Source organism: Equus caballus, unplaced genomic scaffold (genome assembly GCF_041296265.1).
Source record: "Equus caballus isolate H_3958 breed thoroughbred unplaced genomic scaffold, TB-T2T haplotype2-0000437, whole genome shotgun sequence".
NCBI classification, from domain to species: Eukaryota; Metazoa; Chordata; class Mammalia; order Perissodactyla; family Equidae; genus Equus; species Equus caballus.
In genome coordinates, this window is record NW_027222394.1 from 1,242,942 (window position 1) to 1,269,012 (window position 26,071).

At 51.3% G+C, this 26,071-nt stretch overlaps 1 protein-coding gene and 1 pseudogene across 1 annotated transcript; one reads left to right on the forward strand and one right to left on the reverse strand.

Annotated features, from left to right (window-relative positions):
* The first annotated feature begins 1,686 nt into the window (after positions 1-1,686).
* Positions 1,687-12,972, forward strand: LOC138922979 (odorant-binding protein 2b-like). Its single transcript, XM_070259476.1, has 4 exons — positions 1,687-11,262; positions 11,934-12,035; positions 12,349-12,375; positions 12,785-12,972. The coding sequence occupies exons 1-3, from the start codon at positions 10,971-10,973 to the stop codon at positions 12,372-12,374; spliced, it is 420 nt and encodes a 139-aa protein (XP_070115577.1). The 5' UTR covers positions 1,687-10,970; the 3' UTR covers position 12,375; positions 12,785-12,972.
* Positions 12,973-17,332: 4,360 nt separating this feature from the next.
* The window catches only part of LOC138922978 (heparan sulfate glucosamine 3-O-sulfotransferase 4-like), a 92,441-nt pseudogene continuing 83,702 nt past the window's right edge, over positions 17,333-26,071 (reverse strand).

Sequence of the window (26,071 nt, forward strand, 5' to 3'; positions counted from 1 at the left end):
CCCAGCCCTGTGGGGTCCCTGTCCTCTCTGGGGCTCGCATGCAGAGAGGCCTTCCCACCTGGAAACTTCTCCCTGGTCTTCTTCAGAGGGTGAGCCGAGGGGCTCTGAAGGTAGAGAAGGTGGGGAGCAGGGAGGAGAGGCTCCTGAGGCCTCAGCCCTCCTGGGACAGGAAGAGAAGGACCTGGGAGTGGGGAGGGGGACCCTGCTTTCTCTGCCCTCAGTCCCCCTCTGTGTACACCTCCCTCTGAGGAGATGGAGTCCAGGAAAACCTGGAGAGCAGAGCTGGTCCCGATGAGTAACACTCCCAGGGAGGAGGATCGGAGCTCAGCCCAGGACGAGCCCAGGGAGGAAGCGAGCCTTTCACCGCGGGACACTCCACTCACGGTCAGTGCGGCCCTGGCAGGCATGCATGTCACTGCCTGTCCGACACACCCCTGTGGAGCCGCTCAGTGGGCAGGGACTGGCCTCTGACCGACAGAGCACAGCACAAGCGATAGATCAGCCCTCCAGATCTCATTCCCCAGGCTGTCCTTCCCACTTCCTCCCGCTCTTGTGTTCCCTCCTTCTCTCTCTCCCTTTGTTTCTCTCTCTCTCTCAGTCTCTCTTACCCATGGACCTGGGGACCATGCATGGATGTCCTGAGCTCCCCTATGTAGAGGCCACATAGGGATGAACCAGGGGCATGCCCTGGCCAACAGGGAGAAAGGAGCTCAGCTCTCAGTGAAGCTGATCATGACCACGCCCACGGGAGTGATCTCCATAGCAAATCTCACCCTAGCACAGCCTCAGTTGAGGCCACAGCCCCAACCTGCAAGACGCCAGGAGGCAGAGACTCCAGCTCAGCGGTGCTGGCGTCCCTGGCCCACAGAGATGGCGAGATCGTCAGTATTTGTAGTTGAGAGGTGCAGGGTTGGGAGCAATGGAGTCCAGGAGGAGCAGATCCCTCGCGCTGCCTCCCAGGCCCTGGGTCTGGCCTGCCCTCCTCCCTCCGCTCTCCTCCAGGCTCTCTGCAGCCACACTGCCAGCCTTTCCAACCTCCTCTGGCAAACTCACTTAGGCCTGCATGTCTCTGCACCAGCAGTGCCCTCTCCCTGGCACACTGCTCCCGGCATGTGCAGGGCTGGCTCCTCCTGTCACTCTGCTCACAGCCAATGTCACCCCGGGGAGGCCTTTCATACTCTCCTACCCTGTGAGACCCCAGCCCTCCCTGCAGGACACTCTTTCTTGTCGTTCCAGTTCATGCTCTTCTCTTTCACATGTCTCAGATGTGGTGCTTTTGCCCGTCTCCCTCCAGACTGAGCTCCTGGGGCTCAGGGACCACTAGGCACTTTTTAGCACCACCCCAGGGCCGACCAGGGCTCCTGGCCCAGGGTGAGGGCTTGGCACACAGCTGCTCAATGAGTAAACAGGGGGATCTTCGGTTTCTCCTTCCTGCTTTTGACCTGCTGCAATGGTGGAGACGAACGCTAGTAATAGGAGGTGCAAGCGGGTTCTGAGGCGGGGGGATGGGCAGCGTGACTTCCACATGACTCCTCCTTTGTTCAGTTGCTCCAGCACAGCTCAGTGGGCCCCCCGACACTGGAGGTTCCCCCCAGTGGCCAGTACTGGACAGAAGCCACGGCAGGGACAGCACAAAACCACACATTCACCTCTACTGGGGCTTCTCAAGACGGTGGCTCTGTAGGTTCTCGGTGGGACCTACGACACCAAGGACAGTATGAGGGGCTTTGGAAGCTTCCTTCCCCCCGCCCATGTATTCATTCATCGGCGTCATCTTCACTCACGAGGCATCCTTGCCTCAGCTAGGACAATGACTCACCTCGACTTCCAAAAGAGCACCCCAACAAAAACCATCTTTCCTTCTACTTTGGCCTTGCTGCACGGTGCTCTGGCATGTCCTTCTCTAGCCCAATCCTCATCCACCAAAGCCCCTGAACCTCTCCCTAATCCACAGGCCTGCAAGGTCTGGGAAGCATTATCCCAGGGTCTTGGAGCGTAGTGGGTCATTGATGGAGAGCCAAAGCCTACAGACACTTTGCAGTCATGTGGATCACTGACTTCAAGCATCCTAATTTATACAGGAGACACTGTGGCCTCTCTCCTCTAGCCCCTGTCTACACTCAGGTGTGTGGGGTCCTGGAAGTTCCAGATGCCCACAGAGGTTGGTAACTTTCCATTTGAAGATCCTTCACTTAATCCCACTGGGATAGCGACTTTTACCATGAAGGTAACACATATACAGGCTCTGGGGACTAGGATGTGGACATCTTTGGTGACAGCCATTACCAAGCCTACTCCATGGGAAAATTGATCATCACCAGGGTTGCAGTCAAGGAGCAGGGTAACCCTAGGGAGAGATGTGTCCTCAACAGACACTGCCAGGGGAGTGACAGAGACAGAAGTGCAGGGAGTGCCGTGGGGTAGCATCTTCCATAGTGTGGCCTGGGGAGGTTTCTCTGAGGAGTTGATTTAAATATGTTTTATTTATATATTAATTTCCATACCAAAAAATTCACCATTTTAAAGTGTATAATTCACTCTGAATAGAGAACACAGTGTTGAATGAGAAGAACAAAGTTGGAAACTACTTGACTTCAAGACTTACTAGAAAGCTACAGTAATCAAAACAGTGTGATATTGGTGAAAGAAACGACAAATCAATCAATAGAACAGAATAGAGAGTCTAGAAATAAACCCACAGGAATATAGTCAACTGAGAATTGACAAAGGAGCAAAGGCAATACACTGGAGCCAAGATCAGATCTTCAATCAATGCTGCTGGAACAATGGACATCCACCTGCAAAAATATGAATCTGGACACAGATCTTACACCCTTCACAAAAATTAACTCAATATAGATCATGCATCTAAATGTAAAATGGAAAACTCCAAAACTCTTAGAAGATAACATAGGAGAAAACCAAGATAACCTTGGGTATGTTGATGATTTTTTAGACACAACTCAAGGCACAATCCATGAGAAATGGATAAATTGGACTTCATTAAAAGTAAAAAGTTTCTGCTCTGTGAAAGATGATAACAAGGGATTGAGAAGATAAGTAACAGACTACGGTAAAATATTTGCAAAAACACATCTCATAAAGGACTGATATAGGAAATGCATAGAGAACACTTAAAACTGAATAATAAGGAAACAAACAACCTCATTAATCAATGAGTGAAAGATCTGAACAAATGCCTAAGTGGTTGCTGAAGATTGATGAGGGCAGGAAGAGGGGTGAATCTGCAGAGCACAGAGGATTTTTAAGGCATTGAAAATACTCTGTATGATAGCCTAAAGATGGATACATCTTATTCTCTTGTCCAGAGTTATAGAATGAACAAGGCCAAGAGTGAACGTTAAGGTAAACTATGGACTTGGGGTGAGTATGATGTGCTAATGTAGGCTTATCAATCATAACACATTTACCACTCTTGTGGGACATGTTGAAAATGGGGGAAGCCATGCATGTGTGGAGGCAGGGGGCACATGAATAATTTCTGTGCTTTCCCCTCAATTTTGCTGTGAACTTAAGACTGCTCTAAAAAATAATCTTAAGTTTTAAAAAGCGTATAATTCAGTGGTTTTTAATATATTCACAAGGTTGTGCAATCATCGATGCTAATTCCAGAATATGTTCATTACCATAAAAAGGTTCCTCATACCCATTAGCAGTCATACTCCATACTTCCTTCCCCCCAGCCACTGGCATTCATTAATCTACTTTCTGTCCTTCTGGATTTGCCTATTCTGGACATTTCCTATAAATGCAATCACACAACAGGTGGTATTTTGGGTCTGGCTTCTTTCATTTTGCATAATGTTTTCAAGGTTCATCCATGTTGTACCAGGTATCAATACCTCATTCCTTTTTACAGCTGAATAATATTCCATTGTATTCATATATCACTTTTGTTGAGCTATTCATCAGTGTAAACTGCCAAACTATTTTCCTGAGCAACTCTACATTTCACATTCCCACTGGCAAGCAGCGAATGAGTGAGGGTTCCAAATTCTCCATATCCTCACCAACACTTGGTATTATTTGACTTTTTTATTATAGTCATCCTGGTGTGTGTAACGTGATATCTCATTCTGGTACTGATTTGCATTTCCCTAACAACTGATAATGGGGAGCATCTTTACCTGTACTTATTGGCCATTTGCATATTAATCTGGAGCAATGCTTATCCAAATGCATTACCCATTTACAATTGAGCTATTTGTATTTTTATTATTGAGTTGCAAGAGTATATTATATGTACTCAACGGTAGACCCTTATCAGATATGTAAAGATGTGCAAATATGTTCTCCCCTTCTGTGGGTTGTCTTTCCACTTCCTTGACCATGTCCTTTGATGCACAAAAGTTTTACTTTTGATGAAGTTCAATTGACCTATTTTCCCTTTAGTCACTTGTACTTTGGGCGTCATATGTAAGAAACCATTGCCTAATCCAAGGCCATGAAGTTTAGTTGTACATTTTCTTCTAGGGGTTTTGTAGTTTTAGATCCTACATTTACATTCCTGATCCATTTTGACTTAAGTATTGCATACGGTGTGAGGTAGGGGGTCAACTTAATTCTTTCACATGTGGATATGCAGTTATCCCAACACTGCTTGTTGAAAGACTATTCCTTTGCGATTTTCTTGGCATGTCAACTAATTCTAGAATCTGTGTGTTGGGTGTGGTGTGACTTACAGTTCCTTGGAATCATTCTTTATACAAAGGATTTTTTTTTTCTGGCCTTGTGGACTTTCCAACAATACATATGTAGACCAGCCATTAGTGAAGAAATCATTTCATTTATTCTGACCAGTTTTCTCTTTGTTTGCTGTGGGTATGTAATTCCACACCCTGTTACTCCCTGATGGCTGGTAGGCCTCATTGCACCATCGTTCTGGACTGGATTATTGCAGCACCTTTCAAAGTAGTTTCTCTGCCTCTATTTTTGCCCCACAAATTTATCCTCAATGCAGCAACTGGAGTGATGTTTTAAAACCAGAAGTCAAATTCGTTGTAAAATCTCACCAGAGGCTTTCTATTACTCTCAGAGTAAAAGTTAAGGTCCTTATCATGGCCTACAAGCCCAACTGAATCGGTCCCACCCTCTCTCTGACCTCATCTCTGGCCACTCTTTCCCTGTATTATCTCTCCAGTCCCTCTGCCCTCCATTATGTCCCTGGTGCATGCCAGGCACTCTTCTACCCAAAGACTTGAACTCTATGTTCCTTCCACCTGGAATTCTCTTCCACCTGTTGATTTCATGGTTCATTTCCTTCATTATCTTTAATTCTGTGTTCAAATGTCACCTTGGTGAGGCTTGTCACAACCATGCCATTTAAAATAAAACTATCCCCTTGTCCTGACACTCCTTAAACAACTTGTTCCACTTAGATTTCTCCCCATAGCACTTATCATCTTTTAAAATAATATGTAATTATGTGAATCAATGTTCAATCAGGACACAGAAACTATACAAAAGATTGAGCAGGAATAGTTTCTATAAGGAAAAATTAAGTATAAAAGTGTAAAGAGAACTATAGAGAATAGCCCAGAATTACAGTAGAGTAGCTAAGAAAGAAACAATTGTGGGAGGGGTCCACTTCTGCAAGGCCGGGTTCAGACTTTGTCGGAGAAGGTGTGGCTGCAGTTCAGGGATGGTGGAAGAGTTTGCCGGTTGCCAAGGGCCAGAGCTGGTCCATGGTCAGAGCAGCGTTCAGCGGGTAGGGAAATGTAGGCGGACAGTGGCAAGTGCCAAAGTTCTGTCCCCTACCAGGGGCAGGTGGGCTGAGGTTATGACACCTACAGGACTCACCGGGATTCCACTTGTGGGGGTGCCACTCAATCCCCCTAGGAAGCTATCCAAGGGGATCCACTGATTCCACTGTCGATCACCCACTGTGGGTGAGTGCCTGTGGACATCCCCAGATTGTGCCACTGCTGGTTGTACACGAGGAGAAAGAAAATGAAAAAACCTGGAAGCACCCTGGAACCAGGAAGGAAGCCCCTTTGCCCTAAGCCTTCTGCTAGCAAAGCTTAACCCCTGCCAGGTGCAAAAGAGAAATGCCTACTGGGTCCAGCTCCATTATTGCAGAGCAAACAATGGAGGGCAACACATTGATGTTGTATTACAGAGGCAATCCCTTGATAACTGGTAACATAATTCACTGATTTATTTTGTTTATGTTTTCCATGCTTTTACTTCCAACTTACCCCTATTGTTATATTTCTAGTAAGTTTTTTGAAGACAGCATATGGTTGTATCATGGTTTTTAATCTACTCTGCCAATCCCTGTCGTTTAGTTTGCATGGTTAGTCTATGTACATTTGCTATAATCATTAATATGTAAAGGCTTGTATTCGTTTCCTAAGGCTGCTGTAAACAGTGCTATAAGCCAGGTGGCTAAAACATAAACATTCATTCTCTCACAGTTCCAGGAGGAGAAGTCTGAGATCAAGTGAGATGGGGAAGGTAGAAAATCCAATAAAGGGTATGCCAATGAGATGGTCACTATTGTGGGCAACTGGGACTCACTCTTCCTGAAGATTCTCTGAGACATAGGGTGGAACCATCTCAAGACTGTCCCAGGGGAACAAAGAGCTGAGGACTATTAGCCCATCAGTTACCATCTCTACTGACTTGGTAGGTGAATTCACCTGCACTTCTAGTGTCACCATGTGTGCATAGGAAGCATAGGGGAACAGAGGATGCAGGCATTGGGTTGGGAAGCTGTGACCCTCTCAGTGTGCAGGAACTACAGGTGCAGTGGGCTGAGGGGGTGGGCCATCAGCACTGTCAACCATAGTCCACCCCTTGCACTGCACTGATGCACTCATGCTCCAAACCAAATCTGTTCTGGTGAATTATGGAACTGAGGCTTCAGGGTAGTAACCAGCCACAATCTCTAAAATAATGACAGGAGATGGTTAGTAGAAACAAGCTGCAGTCCCAGCTTTCCGGGTGGTCTGGGGGCTTTAATTTGCAGCCATCCTGCCTCCTCTCCTACCCCTTCTACATGCCCACCTATCCCAGCCAGCAAGCCCTCTGGTCTTGGTGATTGTTTGGTAGCGCCATGAAAACCTTCTTGTTCCCGTATGCCAAGGAAGGCCCAGACATTGTCCCCCTTAGTGAGACATCTGGGAAGTAGCAGCTGTGAGGAGCTGTGACCACTCTGAGATTCAAAGGAGAGGTTGTGAGAGGTGTCACCAGAAGTGATAAGAGCTACAGCTGTGGAGTAGACGCAGTCATCATGGTGTGGGTGGTATAATGGTCTCCCATCATAACGGGATGCAGCCATCCAAAGAAACGCCTCAGGCCATTGTGTACCGGGGGGCGGAGATAGGTCTCCCCTCCTGCCACTGTTCTCCCAGTGGTGTCTACCACCAGTTGAACACATCCAGTATCCAAAAAAACACCACACAATTGGAAAGCTCTGTGGAGTTCACCTGAGGTGGCACAGCACAAGATGGTGGACGACGGGCAGCCCCTGGAAATCTCCAATTGCACTAAGCATAGGGTTCATGGGGGCAGCCCTGTCCTCCCAACGACCCCTACGTGGTGTTCCATCATCTTTTTCAAGGATGGAATTAAATTTGTCAATGTCATAAGATGCTTAGATCAGTGACTCCATATAATGAGGGAAATCAAGGTCTCTGGGGTACAGTCAACAAGAACAGGACAGAGGAAAAGCTCTCCCATTGACACAGAGACTCCAGCATGTTTACTAATCTCTGGTCCTAAAGTGCACTGGCCTCGCCCTTTCCTACTCCCAGGACGGAAGGTTTTCTGCTCAGCAGCACCTTCCAAGTTGGCAGTTGATTACTGGATCGTGCCAGCACCCTCAGTACAATCCCCCAGGGGTTATTAGAGAGGGCTAATTATTGTTATTTAGTGAGTACTTGGGGGTGTGCAATCGGCAGTGGTGTCCAATCTTCTGCCAGAGAGGCACAAAGCTGCCCTTGTGTGGCCGTAGCACCTGTGTACAGGGTCTACGTCAGCTGTGGGTCTCAGCGGAGATGATTCAAGCCCAGGAAGTACAGGGTCAGGGAGGGAGAAGGCCAAATTCTTGCTCAGAAGGCAGCCAGGACTGAGACCAGCAGAGCCAGGTGCCCAAGTGTGCTCAACCATGAACTCAGAGCACAGGCCCCTCGTGGCCTGTTTGTGCCTCACTCGGCCCATTTAGCCAAAGGGAAGGAGATGTGAGGCCTGTCTTATGGTACATGAGGCAGTCAAAGCTGAGGAGGGAGGTGAAAGCATTTTGGAGAGTCGGGGTTTTAGAAGAATGAATGTAAGCAACTTGCAGTATTAGGGGTTTGGACAGGCTCTGATGGATCCTGGTCCCTGGCCCCACTCCAGGCAGAAGGAGGGAGGAGCCCTCATTCATTGAGCCTTGTACATGTCAGGGGAGCTGGGTCTTCGCAGGCCCACTCAGCAGAGCCTTACAAAGATCCAAAGTGATCGAAGTTGTGGGTGCCCCTGTGGGGGCGGAATCCTCTGAGGCTCAGAGAGATTCAGTAACTGGTTTATTCTTGAATGAACGAACGACCAAGAGCACCTAGCACGTGGATGGAGCTCCTCCCTACAGGCCATCGAACTCATGAGACCCGGGAATCAAGCCTTTCCCTTTGGGGAACTTAATTCTAACAGAGAAGATGGGCACTGAACACTCATGGGGAGAAATGAGCAGACAATCCAGAGAGTAATGAGTGCTCTCCGGGAAACACAGCCTGGCCTGGGGGTCCCAAATGAAGGGGGTGGCACAGCCAGATCGCTCCCTCCTGTGGCCTGGGGAGGCCCCTCTGAGGAGGTGATATTTAAACTGATCCTGAGACATAAAATAGTGCCCCAAATGCCAGGAAGAGGTGGCCTGAGGGGCCCAGGCCCAGGACGAGCAAACGCAGGGGCCCCAGGGCAGGAGAGAGCTCGGACTCTGGGGACCCTGTGGGAATCAGCTGATTGCACACCCTGTCTCTGTAGTTGTAAAGCTCAGTCCCTCTCCCCTCAGCAGTGAGAGGCCAGTTACCAGAGAACTGGCGGAAGATCCAGCCCTGGGATCCTGGGGGAGGGGGATGGGCGGGGGTGTAAGGAAGCCCTTGGCCTTCCCTCCAGGACTGGGAGTGCAGACACGCACCCCTGCCCCTTCTGATAATGTCCTCATCCAGATGGCTCACTTGGAGTAAGCACCCTGGAAGGCAGGAAAAAGGGATGGTATTATGTGTCTTTTATTCTGTGGGTGGCACTTAATTGTCACTCATCAGATTCCAACAATAATGACAGTCCACCTCCCCTGATGCAGAATTGCCAGGATGCTAGGTGGGAGGGGTGTGGCCAGTGCCAAGTGTTCATGGGCAGGAGCCGAGCTGGGTATAAAGGGCAGCGCTGTGAGGACTCGCACAGCCTCCTCCAGACCCCAGTGACCTGCCGGCGGCTGTGAGCACAGACCCCTGGAGATGAAGGTTCTGTTCCTGACCATCACCCTTGGCCTGATCACAGCCCTGCAGGCCCAGGACCCTCTGTTCTTCCCCTCAGAGAACGAGAATGTGAGCCCAGGGAAGGGCGGGAAGAGAGGTATGGGGGAAAGGCGGTGACTACCTGTTGGCCAGCAGTGACCAGGGGCCTTGTGTTAGGAGGTGTCATTCAAGGTCGAAGTTCTGACCCTGTGCTCCCTGCAGAGTGTGGTCAGAGGAGCAGGAGGCTCTGTTCTTGTGTCTGCAGACAGCGCTCCTCCTTGGGCCCAGAGGCTGAAGCAGGGGAGTGGGTTCAGCATAGGGACTGTTGGTCTGACACTTCGGGAACCCAGAGGCACTGAGGACCCTGTGGAGTATAGACTCATCCAGGGCCAGGGCCCGGTCTCAGCAGAGAAGAGACTCATGGGGTGAGAGACGCCCTGCCTCTGTTTAGGGTCGGGAGCCCTGAGTGCTGGGCTGGTTCTAACAGAGCACAGGGTGTGGATGTACGGGACCCAGCCAGCCTTTGGAGGACAGCACCTGGGGTGCTGGGGATGTCTGGTGATGGCTGCAGCCCATGCACAGAGGATGGGGGTAGTGGGGTGAGGAGGAGATTCTGGGCTATGTCCGTGCTGGACTCATGGCCCCCACCCTGCTCAGATCATAGGGACATGGTATGTGAAGGCCGTGGTGGCTGACAAGGACCTGCCTAAGGAGAAAAGGCCCAAGAAGGTGTCCCCCTTGACAGTCACTGCCCTGGATGATGGAAACTTGGAGGCCATGGGCACCTTCATGTGAGTGTTGCCTCCCAAGGGTGCTGCTCTGCCCTCCTCCTCCCTCTCCCCAGGCTGCGAGGTGGCCCAGAGCAGCCCCTCTTTGTGCCTCTTCCCATCCCACTTTGGGATGTGGGTAAAATGAATGTCCCCCTGACATAGAAAGGAGAGAGTCCAGACTGTGGGGATGACAATGGAACTCGTGGGGACACCAGGGCAGAGGCCCATGTGCCAGGTGAGCTCAGGTTGGCTCGAGTGTGTTTCCTGACAGCCTTCCCCTCTGCCTCCCGTTTTCCAGGAAGGGGGGCCAGTGCCACGAGAAGCGAGTTGTGATGCACCAAACTGAGGAGCCTAGCAGATATAGCCTGTGAGTCCAGACCAGGCTGTGCCACATTCCCTGCCAGAGCCCAGGCCTCCCCTTCCCCTGAGGCTGCATGCTGCCGGGCAGTCCCTGCCCTGTCCCCTCCCAGGAGCAGCTAGCCACTCCCTTCCCAGGAGTCTCCTTGTCCTGACATTGGAAAGGTTTCTCCACAGCAAGGATGACAGTACCAAACCCTCCCTCTGGATGGTCCTAGCAATTCAGCTTGCAGAGAACCAAGGGTTGAGGATGAGGATGCAGGGCGGGGCAGGTGCTGGGTGAACAAAGGAAAGAGCCCCAGCCTCTGATGTCTTCTGGCCTCTGGTGACTCCACTGCTTGGGTTGGAACCTTCCTCATGAAGAGTCTCCCTCTCCAGAGTGTGGTCCATGGTTCTGAGCAGCAGTGTGTCCTGGGCACTGGACCAGCTTGGGCACCTGGATTACGGGGCAGTCAGTAGAGCTAAGGTGGCCGAGAAACTGAAACGTTCCAAAATGTTCCCTAATGTCTCAAATATTTTCTGCAGGAATGAAGACACTAAAGACCAATTTTCTCTATGTCTGTCTGCAGTTGGGGGAAAAAGGCACATGTACATCCTGGACTTGCCAGTAAAGGACCACCGCATCTTCTACTGCGAGGGCCAGCTCGGAGGGAAAGCAATCCGCATGGCAAAACTCGTGGGTAAGAGGCTGCTGCCCCAGGTCCTCAGAGATCCACCTCTCCTGACCCACCCCCACAGGCTCTGCTTCTAGAAGTCAGTGGAACTGGCTTCAGTCCTGATTCTGGGGAATACGAACACCCTGCTTCTGTCTTTGGGGGCCTGGCACAATTTGCTGCCCTGGGGTGTCCAGTCCAAACTCCCTCAGTGACCTGACTTCTCACCAAGGGGATATGGACGCAGCTGCTAAGTCCCATCTCTTGGGGTCTGGGGCGTGAGGCCAGGTCAGCATTGGGGAGTGCACTGTTGCTGACAGAGGTCTTCTTGGAGCAATGACCCTCCAGAGTGGGGTGAAGTCCAAGAATTTTCTGGCCAGAGAGCATCACAATTCCTCCAGGCCATCAGCTTCTTCCAGGTCAGGGGTGTGACCCTGCAGATCGGTTTTGAGAGTGGGCCTGGGACCCCAGGGGCCCTCAGTGTCTCGGAGTGTCTCCCTGGCTATCCTCCTTCACAGGAACCTCTCACCTGGGTGGTGGCCTGTCTCCTCTGGGCCTACTCTGTATCCACTTTCGGGGGAACCCTCCATCTCAGCCTCAGCCATTACAGGACAAAGCCCCCCAAGTGCTAGGAGGCACTGTCTCCTCTTGGGGTCTGCTTCCTGAACCTGAGGCTCACCTGGTCACCTCTCCTACAGGTAGAAATCCCGACATGAGCCTGGAAGCCCTGGAAGAATTTAAGAAATTCACAGAGCGCAAGGGATTGCCACAGGACATCATCATCATGCCTGTCCAGACGGGTAAGAGGACAACTCTGCCCAGGTTCCCTGTGTCCACTCTGCATGTCCCTTTGTCCCCTATGTCCCTCCCTGTGTCCCCAACAGATTCCTCGTGTCCCACTGTGCCCTTCAAGTCCCTCTGTGTCCCCCATGACCTTCCTCGCCCCTTCCCCTGCCCCCCGCCATGGGGGAGACATCAGCGCTGTGTTGTGTCACAGGGGCACAAGGGCCCCACTCCGGGTCTCTGCTATTGGTGTCAGAGCTGCAGCTTGATGGGGTCTGGGCCCTTGGCTAGGGTCTCTTCTCATTGCTGAATTTTCCTTGGTTTCTACAGAAAGCTGCATTCCTGAAAGTGACTAGGGTAAGTGACCCTTGAAGCAAACAAGAGTCCTGGGTTCAAAGGAATGTCAGGAGTCACCAAGGCACCCCCAAGGTGGAGACAAGAGGGACTCCATGTGAGCCAGGCAGAGCCTTGTCTGCTCTGAGATCCTTTCTGGGATTTGATCCTTACTTGGGATGTCTGTCCCCGAACATCATTCCTGGGACATTTAGGGACTCCTTTTTTTCTCTGTCTCTGTAACTTGGGACCAATGGGCCAGGGTCTGTCCTCCACCACACCCATGCACCTGGTGGAAGTGGGAGCCTGCCCTCCATGCAGCAGCCCTGAGAGCATTACATATGCCCCCAACACTGCCACCCCTGAGAACCCCACACCTGCCCCCCCTCCCCTCCCCTGTCCTGGACTCACTGACCCTCTCCCTTCTTTCTAGGGCAGGGGACATCAGCACCCCACAGCAGCCCCAGGGCAGCACCATCAAGACCCTCTGTCCTGCAGGCCATGGAAGGAGCCCCTGCCTCTAGAGCCTGACCTGCTCTGCCCCTCCAGTTACCTTGACTCCCCTTCCTCCCCCAGCCATGCATCCCCTCTCCTAGTTCCACATAAAGAGCTTCAGCAGTTCCTGGTGACTCTGCCTGTCTGTGGGGGTCCCTCGCGTGGGCTGGGAACTGGGAGGAAGTGGGCAAGCCAGAGAAGGCAGGACAGGAGGACCCATCTATGTCTGCATTCTCCTTGAAAGTTGGACCAATCCAATGGGCATTAGGGTCCAGGCCGAGGGATGGGTGCTACAGCTCTGACCAAGGGTCTAATGGGGGACAGGTCTGACACCCAAGAAGCTCAGGTTCTGGGTGGTCACGTGGTGGGGGAGAAGGGATGTGAAGATAACAGGGTCGGATACAGCCCAGAGGTGATGACATGTGTGCAGGTGGGGATCACCTGGCCCCCTGATTCCCAACTGCCTAGATGTGGTGACAGGAGTGCTGGGAGGCTGCCTTTGAGGGTGCAGGCAGGAGACCAGGCTTCCAAAGGCCATCAGGATGGGGACAGCAGGACCCTGGAATCCCAGCCTGGGTGGGACTCTGCTCCTGCCCCTTCCCCCTAGGCCTGGCTGGACACATGCACTGCCCCTGGGGAGGGAGCCACTTCAAGAGGGACCTTGTTCACAATTGTAATGTCATCACTATGGTTTCCCAAATCACCCTGGGGCTTTGCAGTGACAGCCAGCCAACTGAGGTCAGGGTCTCCTTGCTTGTGGTAGGAGAGGTGGATGCAGCCCAGCTTCCCTAGAGACAGGGGGGTGCCTGGAGCTCCCTTCATGCAGGGTCAGTGCACCTTCCCAAGTCACAGGCCCAAGGTCCCCGGTGGGATGGCGAGCATCCCTGGGCCTCTCCTGAACACAGCAGGCCCCAGATGCAGACTTCTGGCACCCTGGTACTTGTAGGTTCCTTCCTTGACAACGAAATACTAGGTAGGGAGTCCCTGCATGGTGCAAGCCCCCCACAGGTTGAGGCGGTGCCCAGGGGGCCAGGCAATCACAGGTTAGAACTGCCTTGGCTTTGTTTTTTCAGCTTCCATAAGGATGACAGTTCTTATACCACTGTCCCTGCAATGGCACGAGGCCATCAAGGCAGGAGCCTGGGAGGAGGGAGTCGGTGGAAGACTCTGTGCACGCAGGCCCGTGTCCTGGGATTCCAGGACCCTGTGCCATTTGTCCACCTGGTGCTGACCTGCCCCTAAGCAGCGGTGTCCCTCTGATGTGGCAGCCCCAGGGGTCTGTGCAGAGAAGGGGCTGTGAGATGGCCAGGGTCAGGGTTCAGGGTCCTCAAGGGTCGAGGGGTTAAGACTTGGGGTAGGGATGCTAAGACCTGACAGGTGACAATCCTCAGCAGAACTTCCCCAGGGCACATCCCTCCAGCTGGAGAACAAGTGGGCAGAGCTGAAGAATCCCTGTGCCCAGCCCATGGGCTCATACAGAGCCGATTTTCAGGGTCTGTCTTCCTAATTGGGGGGCAACAGAATTCCTACATGAAGTCTTTTCTTTGGTCTGGGAATCCAAGTCCAGTACCTGCCCCAGCACTGTCTGCACCACAACAGCCTTGGCCCTGCCTGCAGGCTGTCCAGGTGCCTGGTCTGTGCTGGGCAGTGGTTTTCAGTGGATTCCTGGACCCTGGAGGGCCTGGTGTCCGGGGAGGGCCTTCATGGGCAAGATGGGGCAGAACAAGTGGAATCTTAACCGAATCCTGCAAACCACACTTCCCATGGGACAGGACCCTGTATGGACCCCAGGAAGACCACAGACTTTCTCAGAGAGGCAGCTGGCATCCTGGGGACTCAAGTCCCTGCGGTCAAACCACCATGCTTTACTCCCCACGTGGACTTCATTCTGGGTGGAGCCCAAGGAGCATCCCTGAAATGAAACCACCCCAAACAGGTCCAGGTCTGAGGTCCTAGCTGTCGTGGCCTCAAAGCAATGGGTGGACAGACAGAACGAAGAGTAAGAAGCGGACCCCACATAGAGTTCATCGTTCCTACAGACAGGACCCTTCTATTTCTCCCTTTCTCCTCTGGCTTGTTTACCTGATTTCTTGCTCAGTTGGTTCCTCTGAGAATTGGCCACTGAGCCGGGTAAGAGAGCAAGAGGGGCCTTGGGGTTGATACCTGAGAAAGATCAGGAGGGAGGAAGCCAAATGAGGCAGGAGACTCTCCAAGGAGCCGAGCTGGCCCAGCGGGGAGTTGGGAGCCATGGCTGCCCATGGAGGAGCCTGCATGGTGGAAAGGCCAGCTCAGCACTCTCCTCCCCAAACTCCCAATGGGCTCGGTCCTGGGGTGCTGCCACTGGTGTCTTTAGCCAACTGTCATCCTTGCAGCTCACTGGCAGGCTCTCTCCTGAAGGGGCTCAGAGTGTCACCCTGCGTGGACACTATAGCCCACCTGTCATGTCCTGAGCGCATGTAAACACCTCTGCTCACCTTTAGGGAGCAGCTCCTCCAGGTCCTGGGAATCCTCCTTTCAAGAGGACACTCAGAAGAGAGAAAACAGCGGTCAAACCACAGCCCCTGACCCACTGTAGCTGGTCCTAGGGCCAGACTGACCCACACAGCCACCCTTCAGTAGTTGCTTCTCTATGCCACACACCCTGAGACCCCCTCCATCTCAGTGGGGCCCAGATGGATGACCCAGTTGTTCCTGTTTACTTGCTGGTTGGAGGGCAGCGTATGTCTACTCATGCTCACCACACATGGGAGCACCACGTCTGCACAGATGAGCACTCGACCCCTGACCTCTAGTTAAGAAGGGGTTGGGAAGAACCATCTAGAGCAGGAATCAGGCTGGTCTCCTCCCGAGGGACCCAGTTCAGGTCAGCTCTGCACTTAAAAGGCCCTGCTGTGCAACTCAGCAGAAGGAAATGACTCCCCACTGCCGAGGAGCTGCCTCTGTGGGGGCTCACTGACCTCAACTCACCCCTTCTAGGGTCAGCCTCGAGGGGACCCAGGCCACAGGTGGGGATTGCCTAGGCCACTTGGCCAGCTACCATCACTGACCACTGCACTTTCGCTCCACATCAAGTTCAGAAACTCCACACAACTCCTGCCATCTCCTTCTGAGAGGCACAACCTCACCCTCACCCCCGTCACTAATTCCAGAATATTTTCATCACCCCATAAAGATTCCTCAGGCTTTAGCAGTCACTTCTCATTCCTCCCTCTTCTGTGACCCCTGGCAATCACTAATCTACTTCCTCTCTCCCTGGATTTGCCGACTCTGAACATTCTCATAAATGGAGTCCTGCAATGTGTGGCCTTTGGTGTCTGCCTTCTTCCACCCAGTATCACGTTTCCAAGGTCCATCCACGTTGCAGCTGTGTCAGAACTTCATTTGCTTTATGAGTGAATGAGATCCCATTGCTTGGATAGATCGCATTTGGTCATCCATTCTTCAGCTGGTGGACATCAGGGTTGTTTCCACCCTTTGACTACTGTGAATAGTCAAACCTGACCTTTGTCGGGACCACCATCAGCGGTGATGAACGTCCAGCAGAGGAGCAACATGGCCAGGGCTGGAGGGTTCTGGGGCCTGGTAAAGGTGGAATCACCCATCCTTTGGAGCAAGAATTGGGTACCTACCTGCACTTGGTTAGGGTCTCAGTCCTGTTATTCTGAGCCCCACATGGACCTGGGCCAGAGTTTTCTCTTGTGTCCTTGGTGACATCTCCCAGGCACAGCAGAGCATCTTCCTGCCCTCTAGTGGAGTGGGGACCTCAGTGAGGCCTTGGACAGGTTTTCCATTCACCATAGGTCCCTCCACCCTTTTCAGCAAGAACTGTACCGGGTAGCAGTGGGAATGTTGTGGAGCCTTCTCCTTACCATACCCAGGCACACACACACACACACACACACACACACTACAGACACACTTGCTGCACAATGTAAACACAGAGAGACACATATGCAATTGTGCACATGCACACACTCAGACAGATACACAGAGACTATTATGCACACAGAGAGACATATACACACATGTGCATGTGCACACGTGTGTACATGTCTACATACGGATATACATGTGCACAAATGAACATGTAAATTTGTGTACAAATGCATACACGAATGCACACATAGACAGACACATATGCAGATACACATACATGCACACACACACTTAAGCACACATCCACAGGGACAAGAAGATGCCATTTGCATTTGGTGGAAAGTTCTGGGAGCAAAATGGAGGAGGAATGAGGGACAGGGAAAGCAGAGGCCACTCAGGATATTTCAGTCAGAGATCTCATCCCAATACTTCCAAGTCTCGAGGTAGGAAAGGGGCAGCAGCAGCAGAGGAAGGAGGTGGACTGCGGGCATGCATCTGAGCAAGGCCCCAGGTGGTGTGGGGAACAGAAGTGAAGGGTACAGAGGGTCAGTGAGGTCTCCCAGGGTCTCACTGGGAGCAGTGATGAGAATACAGAACACAGGAGCCAGGGTACATTTGAGAGGAAGGAGATCAATTCCGCCTGCAGGGAGAAAGGCAACTGCAATGGGAGCCGTGGGCATCCTTGTGGGGATGTTTAGAGCGGGCTGGATGCTTTGCTTGGAGTTCAGGAGGTCTGGCGGGAAAGGGGAGGTGAGGGGACGTCAGCTCCAAGGTGGGATCTGTAGCCTGGACTGGACCAACTCTCCCAGGGATGCTCGAGGGACGGGGCTTGTCGAGGATCCCTGGGGCTCGTACAATAAAGGCCAAGGCGAGGTGGAGGATACACACAAGGAAGCCATTGTTTATCTTGCTAACTCTCAATGCAGATGTTTACTACTTCCCATTCTGATGACATTCCCCCTTCCAGATATGTTTTTTTCAGAAGGAATCAAACCCAAGAGTAATGATGGCTAATTACAAAAATTTAAGAACATCCATTCACAGGATCCAAACAATATAATCACCAACTACACGGCAAACTTGAAGGGCCTTTATGAAGGTCAGGGAGTGGCAGGATCCTGTCTCCAGGTCAGCCTAAGCCAGAGGATAAAAGGGCAGCTGGCAGGCCAGGTGAGCAGGGAACAGATATAGGGGCTCCCACTGGGCCATGCAGCCCTCCCTCCTGAAAGCATGGCTAAGTCTGCTCTCTGTGCTATGAGAAGAGGGGACCCAGTTTATTCCCACCCACACTGAAAAGGTGAGGTGAGAATATCAGTAGGGATGAGCAGTTGGCCTGTACAGGCCCCAGGTCAGCCACCTTCACTGGCTTAGAGTCTCAATTCTGTTATTCTGAGCATCAGGTGAGCTTGGGCCAGAGTTTCCTCTCGTGTCTTTGGTGATGTCTCCCGGGGAGAGCAGAGCATCTTCCTGACCACTGCCTGAGTGGGCAGTTCAGTGAGGCCTTGGACAGATTTTCATCCACCATAGGTCCCTGCCAACCCCTTACTTCTGGTGAAATTATGGGCAAGTCAGGTAGCCTTTCTAAGATGTAGTTTCTTCAGCAAAGTCATGGTTTGGAAGGAACTTTGCATATTTTAAGTCTACCTATTAATGTGAAGAATGTTGTCCCTATTATGTGCTTATATTTTGCAAGGTACTACACTGTGGTCAATATTAAAAGTCAAACACATTATTATCAAACATGTTATAAATTTCCAAAATCCATAGTGCTGTTGAAACAATATTTGAGGTCTGCAAATATCTAGATGACACCAAGTTCCCAGTCCCTACACGGGGACCATCACAGCCTCACCTCCCTGGGACCCCTCTGTGCCTCTTCTTGGTATTTTTGTGACCTGGACCGCCCTGACACTCGGCCTTGGGCTCCAGGCCTCCCTAACACCTCACCTCCCACTAAAGAGTCCAGTGTTTCTTCCCCCTCTCTGCCCATTTGTCTCCCCATGTCCACCTTTCCTCTCTGGGTGATTGTCAGCTTTCCAGCCTAACTCTTGTCCGCCTGGGCCTGAGGAGACAAGTGGTCCCCTCTCTTTGCCTTTTCTCTGGTATATGCCCATGTCTGGATCTTCCCTCTCCCTCACCCATGAAAGGATTGTTTCATTCAGTCCTGAGATTTAACCTCAGCCTCTCAAGGAACGTGAGCCGCAGAAGACACAGGGATGAGGCAGGAGCTGGTGCTGGGAAACCAGATCCTGGTGGGTGGCCATGTCCAAGATCTTGGGAATAGCATGAGTATGTGTGCTCATCATCGGAACAAAACTGCACTTGATTTCAGGGGACAGAGCTTGACAATGGTAATGGTTTAGAGGATCTGGAGCCCTCAATAGTGTCAGGGCAGAGGAAGGGCCGGCAACACAGTCATAATAATTTTTATCCTATGTTCCCAAATTACCTAGTAAATGGATAGAGAGATGGTGAATAAATGGATAGTGGGTGGGTGGGTGGATGAATGGATAGTGGATGGTTGATGGAAGGACTGAAGGATGGTGGGTGGATAGTAGGTGGATGGATTGATAGTAGGTAGTGAATGTATGGTGAAAGGATGGAAGGATGGTGGATGGATGGTGGGTGGATGGATGGATGGTGGTTAGGTGGGTGATGGATGGATAGTGGATAGATGAGTAGATGGATAGATAGATCAATGTATGGAAGGATGGATAGATGTTGCATGGATGGGGGATAAATGACAGGATTTTGAATGGATAGTGGGAGGAGGGATGGATGATGGCTGCCTGGCTGGATAGTGTATAGATGAGTAGACGACTGGATGGATGGATAGATGAGGGATGCATGGTGGATAAATAGGTGGATGGATGGATGGATGGATGAATGGATGAATGGCTAGATGGATGGAAGGATGATGGATGGATGGATAATGGATGGATGGTGAATGAATGGATGAACAGATGAGGGATAGATGAATGGATGAATAAATGGTGGATGGATGGCTTGCGGATGTGTGCACGATGGATGGTGGATAGATGGATGGATGGATGGATGGCTAGATGGATGGATGAATGAATACCTATGAGGCAACGATTGCCAAGGCACACTTGGACACTTCTAAGGTAAGTGAGTCTAATCCAATTGAGCATCACTGTGAGCTCTATGCACATCTGCTCCATCTACTGCTCTGCCTTTCTCGTCCCTTCCTTATTCTGGATTGGGGAGATGTCCAATTCTGACAAGGTTGTGGTCCTTTCACAGTTCTCCTCTCAATGAGCTCATCAACAGCCCCTCCCCTTCAGGATATTAGGGTCTTCGCAGTTTCTGTGGAAATCTCATCGGACATTTCCCACTAGTGTCAGCTTCCTCAGCTGACGCGATGGGACGGCAGACTCAAGTGGAGGGACAACTTGCTGTTTGCCTCTCGTATCTCCATCAACCATATGATCTCTTTCCTTGTTTCACCTGACTTCACAGCCCACTTTCCTGAGCTATGGACATCTGCTCTGATATTAGTCATTTTAAAGACATCTGGGCTCAGTCCCTTCAATCTTGTTACATTTTTCTCCATAAAGCCCTTATTACCGACATCTTTTTTCCCAAGCTTTCAGGAAAATGGTATACAAAGTGCTGAGCAGGAACCATTGATATCACCAGAGTAAAGTGATGCCATCCCTGCCACCCTTCGGCTTCAGAATGAACTTCAAGGTTTTTGGAATTCAGAACGCACAACATGGGGGTGTCCCTCCCTCTCGTCCCACCCCTGAGCTCCCCAATACCAATCCTGGGGTACTGGAAACAGGCCTCATCTCCTACCTGCACATTGGAGCCAGGCAGTGGCCTGCCATATAGGTCCTATGTCTTCTAATTATTAATGTGCTGGTGTTTCTAGGACACTTCACACGATAAAGATGGTGGTGGTGTTAATGAAAATAAGGGAGAGTCACCACCATGTACTAAGAACTAATTACAGTGTGGTTCCCTGGGTAATGCTTTACTTGCCTTCTCTCATTCACAACCCGCAAAAGCCCAGTGCTGTGGGTATTTGAGGAAGTGGAGGCTTCACAGTTCTCACATGAGCTGGAAGGTGAATAGACTGATAGGCACTGGGGATCTCTGAGCCCAGAGTGCGAGCTCTGGACTGGCTTCTGCTGAGACAAAGAACAGAGGCCTCTTGTCTACAAGACAGGTGGGCAAATGGGCCAGGGGCAGCCATTGTCATCCTCTTGTACCCAGTGGGGCCCCTGGTGGACTCACCTGGCAGCTCAACTCTGTAAGCGAGATGGGCAAGGAAGAGGTTTGGGGTATTCTCCATAGCACACCAACAGCCTCTCTAGGATCCTGTTGGGAACTGTCAGCAAGACAAGAATTATGTGTCCTTAGACTAGGCCTTATGGGGGAATTGTGAAAGTCACTTAGTGAGAGGCAAAATGCTCTGTTCCTCAGGGGGAAGTGGGGCTAGTCAGGGCATTGACTGTTCCGTTAGCTCATTCCATTCAGCCTACCACATGTGCTGGGTGTTGTTTACACCATCCTGGGCACTGAAGACAAGGTAAATAAGATGAGGTCCCCACTCAAACTTTCAAAGTCTTCTTGAGTGGCAGATGGGCAAGCTTTACCCAAGAGGAATGCCAGTCCTGAAGCCTGCAACCCACAGCCTCACTGTGCTTGAGATGGGAGGACTTCACCCAGGAGTGATCTCCTGGCTGAGGTTGGGGGAGGAGGAGTTTGCAAGATTCACTGGACAGTCTCCTGACCATCCATGCTATGCAGCCACATCAGCAATGCCTGGGGACATTTGTGAGGGAGGTCACGGAGGTTCACATGCTTCAGGAGATCATGGCAGTAGAGTGTGATGAGAGGTGATGACAGGGGCTATGGGATTGAAACTATCCTTTCATTTTTTTTCAGCAAAGATGCTGCAGAACCCCAGTTCAGTGTCCTTGGTGTATTGGGGTGGGACTGACAAGGCAGGGGCTGGGCTTAATGGATAAAATGGTGGCACAATCCTGGGTTGGAAGAGGCAGGATAGGCATTGAGAGAATGAGGAGCGTGCCCTTTGGTTGACAAGTCAGTATTCACACCCTGGAAACCTTGGGATGCTTCCAATGCCAGAACAGATCTCGAAGGCAGCTCCTGTTTTCTAGGAAGGCAAGTGGATGCAAACTGTTTATAATGCCCTTTGTGGAATCATTGCCTCAAAATTCAAAATCTGGTAGTGGCCACTGGCTCAACTGCATGGACGGCCTTGGCTTCCAGGGGGCAGCACTTTTGCTGGAATGTGCCAGGTGACCACCCAGTCTGTGAATCTGGGTGAACCACCATGTGACAGACTCAGCTCCTACTGTACTGTGGAAACCTCAGATCTCTACTTGGGGAGACAGTTTTTCCTTCACTGCTCAGAGCTGTCAATCATCCTGGCTCCTCCCCACCCATAGCTCATGTTCTTTCCACACCCCATCCAAGGACCAACTTTCTCCAGTTTTCCAAAGCCCGGGCACGCCCTTCCGTGATCACCCCTCCACCTGTGAACCTGTCTCGCTGCAGCTGGCCTCGTGCCCAGGGACAGGACAATTGTGCTTCCCCGGCCTCACAGGATCCCCACCCTCAGGGGACACAAAAGTTGCTGGTACAGAGCCTGTCACCTCCTCTTATTTCATTCAGAGACCAGGTCAGGAAGTCTCAAGTTCAGGTCACCTGTTCCTAAGCTCCTGCAGCATTTGAGAGAACTCGTGAAAACAAGCCTCCGGCAGCCTTGACTGATGACAGCGATCCTGAGGCCAGCAAAGAGACGCAGGGTGGACAGCCTCCCTGCCGGCCACCAGCCGTCTCCACTCTGCACTGCTGGGGTCTGGGCCTGCATCCCTCCTGGCCACGCAACTCCCTGCATCGGGGTTTCCCCCACGTCTGCTCTTCCTCCTTCAGGCATTAGGACCTTCCCCAACCCCACAGGCCACAAGGAGTCCAACATGGCTCTAACCCATGTCACCTCCAGGGTGGCAACCCACCATCAACGTCTGGTTCATCCTGGAGAGAGACCATGGTATCGAGTGCTTCAGGGACAAGATGAATAATCAGGGCATGAAGATGATGAAGCTCTTGAGTGGGGCTCTCCACAGAGCAGGAGGCACCTTAGGGACAGTGGCATGGCCACAGAGAAGGGGCTGCCCACAAGGGCTGGCACCTCTGGCAGCTGTGCTCAGCCATTGGGCCAAACTGCACCCTATGCGCTGATCAGGGTCCCTGTGTGTGTGTGTGTTCATGTGTGTGTGTGTTCGGGTGTCTGTATAAGTCTTCACTGTCTGTCTCTTCACCATCACTGCGACTCGACCCTTCTTGGTCACTCTGCCATCCACCCAGATGATCCTTCTGACATCCTGGACCCTCAGGGCCCTGTCCACCCTCCTTCACTCAACCCCTGCCACCCACTACCCTGGCCTCACTCCACACATATAAACCTCTCCAGCATGACTGATAACCCATTTCAGGCCAACCCCTTCCAGTCGGCACCCAGTGGTGTCTTTGCAGCCCAGTCACTGTGGGCTCCCTCTCCTCACTCCTCCTCAGCCACTGGGTCTCCCCATCTGCAAACTTGGCTCCATGTTCACTCTCCTTCCCCTCCATCACGTCCTTTCTTCCTCTGCAGACACTGAGCTCCGGGACAGCCCCACGCTCCTGACCTGTAGCTCTGACCGACCCCTTCCACGGTCCTGGCCAGGTGAAATCCACCCTGGGAACCCAACTCTCTGCCTCCTCCGCATCTGCCCCCAGCCGGGAAAGGGGCAGAGGCTGGTGCAGTGAGGGCTGGTCCCACCTTCACATCACAACCACAGACTACAAGGGCCCTCAGTGCTGCCCACACCTCTCCCAGTGTCCCCAGAGGACCTCATTTCTCCCTGTTCTACATACATTTCACACATTCCTTCTCTCCTCACCATACACCCTGCCTCCCTGTGCAGGACAAATCTTCACCCCACACAAGACTCAGTGCCTGGATTGTGTGCACTATATGTGTACATGGCTTGGTGGGGCAGGATGTGGGTGTGACATACACATTGCCAGCTAGGAGGGGCCTGAGGTACAGCTTCTGAGACCCAGATTTCCCCAAGTAGAGGCCAAGCCCAGGAGGCTGGGAGAGACTGACATCCTAAGGGAGACAGAGTCCACACCAGGGGACTCTCCCTTCTCCAGGATGCACGTCTTGGGAAGGGGAATTCGTGCTCTAATGGTCCAGGCTGGGAAGACGGGGTTCCACTCAGGAGGGGCTAGGGGCTGATTCAGGGTGAGAGGGAGGAGAGTGGAGGCCCTTGGAGTCTGGGCACTGGCAGTCTGAGCCCCCTTCTCTTGATGCCCCCCCCCCAGCAAGCCATCGAATGTGGGGATGTCCCTTAAGGACAGGCTGTGGCAGAGTGGACAGAGCACGCCTGAGCCCAGGGGGTTCCATCCTATCCCATCCACAGGGTGTGATTCTCTGCTCTCCAGGACACAGGGGGCTGCCTTTCATGTGGAGTCTTCAGATAAATGAACCACCTCAGGGTCCTCAGCCACGCAAGCAGCTCCTTGGCTCAGGCTACTTCTGTCCAAAATGGAAAAACGCACAATGAAGAATATAGAAACGACCTATAATCCCACCACCGATATCCAGCTCCCTTCACGCCCAGACCTGGTCCTTTGTGTTTGAATGGGGATCAAACCGGGAAATTTGTTTTTAAATTTTCGTGGCATTTCTATTGCCCTCCTGACTCTTCAATGTCCGAGCTGAAAGGACTAACCAATTAGAGATGACCTGGTTTAGTTCCCTTCCTGTGTTTACAGATGGGCAGGAACTGAGACAGGGAAGGATGGAGGGGCCCCAGGCCTTGGACCCTTCCTCCCGCACCTCAGCATCAGCTCTGCTCTGTCCCCTCAGGCTCACCTGGAGACTGTGTCTTGACTGGATCCCCCTCCTGCTCCTCCCTCTGCCACAGGACACCATCCACCAGCTCCCTCACCTAAAGAGATAAGAACAGCAAGAACAACTATAAAAGCCGTCATTCAAGGAGTTCTTGCCCTGTGCCAGCAAGGAGATAATTATCTCACTAAGTAAGAGGAACCAAAATTAACTCATTTTACAGATGAAGAAACCAAAGCCCACACGGTTAATCAATTGGCCAGGGTCTCTCTGACATAAGAAGAGGTTAAATCCAGGATATGAACCCACATCCATAATTCTGGAGTCTTGCACTAATAACTATGCCTTGGAACTAATCAGTAAAAAAGTCTATAATCATGTGATTGGATTTGCAATTTGGAGCATAGCATCCATACCAGAAAGTATGGAAATCGTACTTGCATAGCTCCATGAATTATCCAAGGGAACACACCCGGCAACCATACTCACAAGAAACAGAAGGTGACTAAGCCTCCAGTGGCCCCCTGATACACCGATCCCAGGTCACTGCCCTCACTCGCCCAAGGGGAACCAATATTCTAACTTATGAATTTGCTTTCCTTGTCTTGGAACTGTGTTTAAACAAAATCATGCAGAGTTTCTTCTTCTATGTCTGACTTCTTTCATTATGCTTGTAAGATTCATAAATTTTCTTGAATGTGGCTGTGGTTGATTTTTATTTCTGTATACAATTCCATTTTAAAACATATAACCCATTTTATTTATCCATGCCACTGCTGATGAACATTGGGTTGTTTCCAATTTGAGGAGGTGGAAAAAACCAAAGTAGTATCTTTAAAAGTACACATTTTTGTAAGAAAGTGATTTATATATACTTTGTAAGTATGGTCATGCATCGCGTAATGACGGGGATACATTCTGAGAAATGTGTCGTAAGGCGATTTTGTCGTTGTGCAAACATCATAGAGTGCACTTACACAAACCTAGATGGAATAGCCCGCCGCACACCTCAGCTATACGGCACCAGCATCAGATACACGGTGGATCATTGACCGAAACGATGTTATATGGCACACGACTGTACTGAAAAATTTAGGGAAGAACATACGCTAAACTATTAGTAAGAGTTATCTTTGGGTGAGAGGACTTTTTTGTGCTGTCAGCATTTTCTCATTGTCTTCACTGAGTATGTATTGCTTAAATAATAACAATTTAAGTGAAATCCTACTGTGTCCCAGGTGCCCCAACAAGCGCAGGGCAGTTAGGAAGACTAGGACCCGACCAGGACCAAAATGCAGGACTTGATAGTGAGACTGGCATCCAGACCAACTCGTGTTAGGATCAGGGTGACCCGGGGCAAGTGACTTAACTTTCCCTACCTCAGTTTCCTCCTGTGTAAAATGGGGATAAGAACAGTCTCGCTCCTGTTATTATGGAAACATGTTTATGATTTAT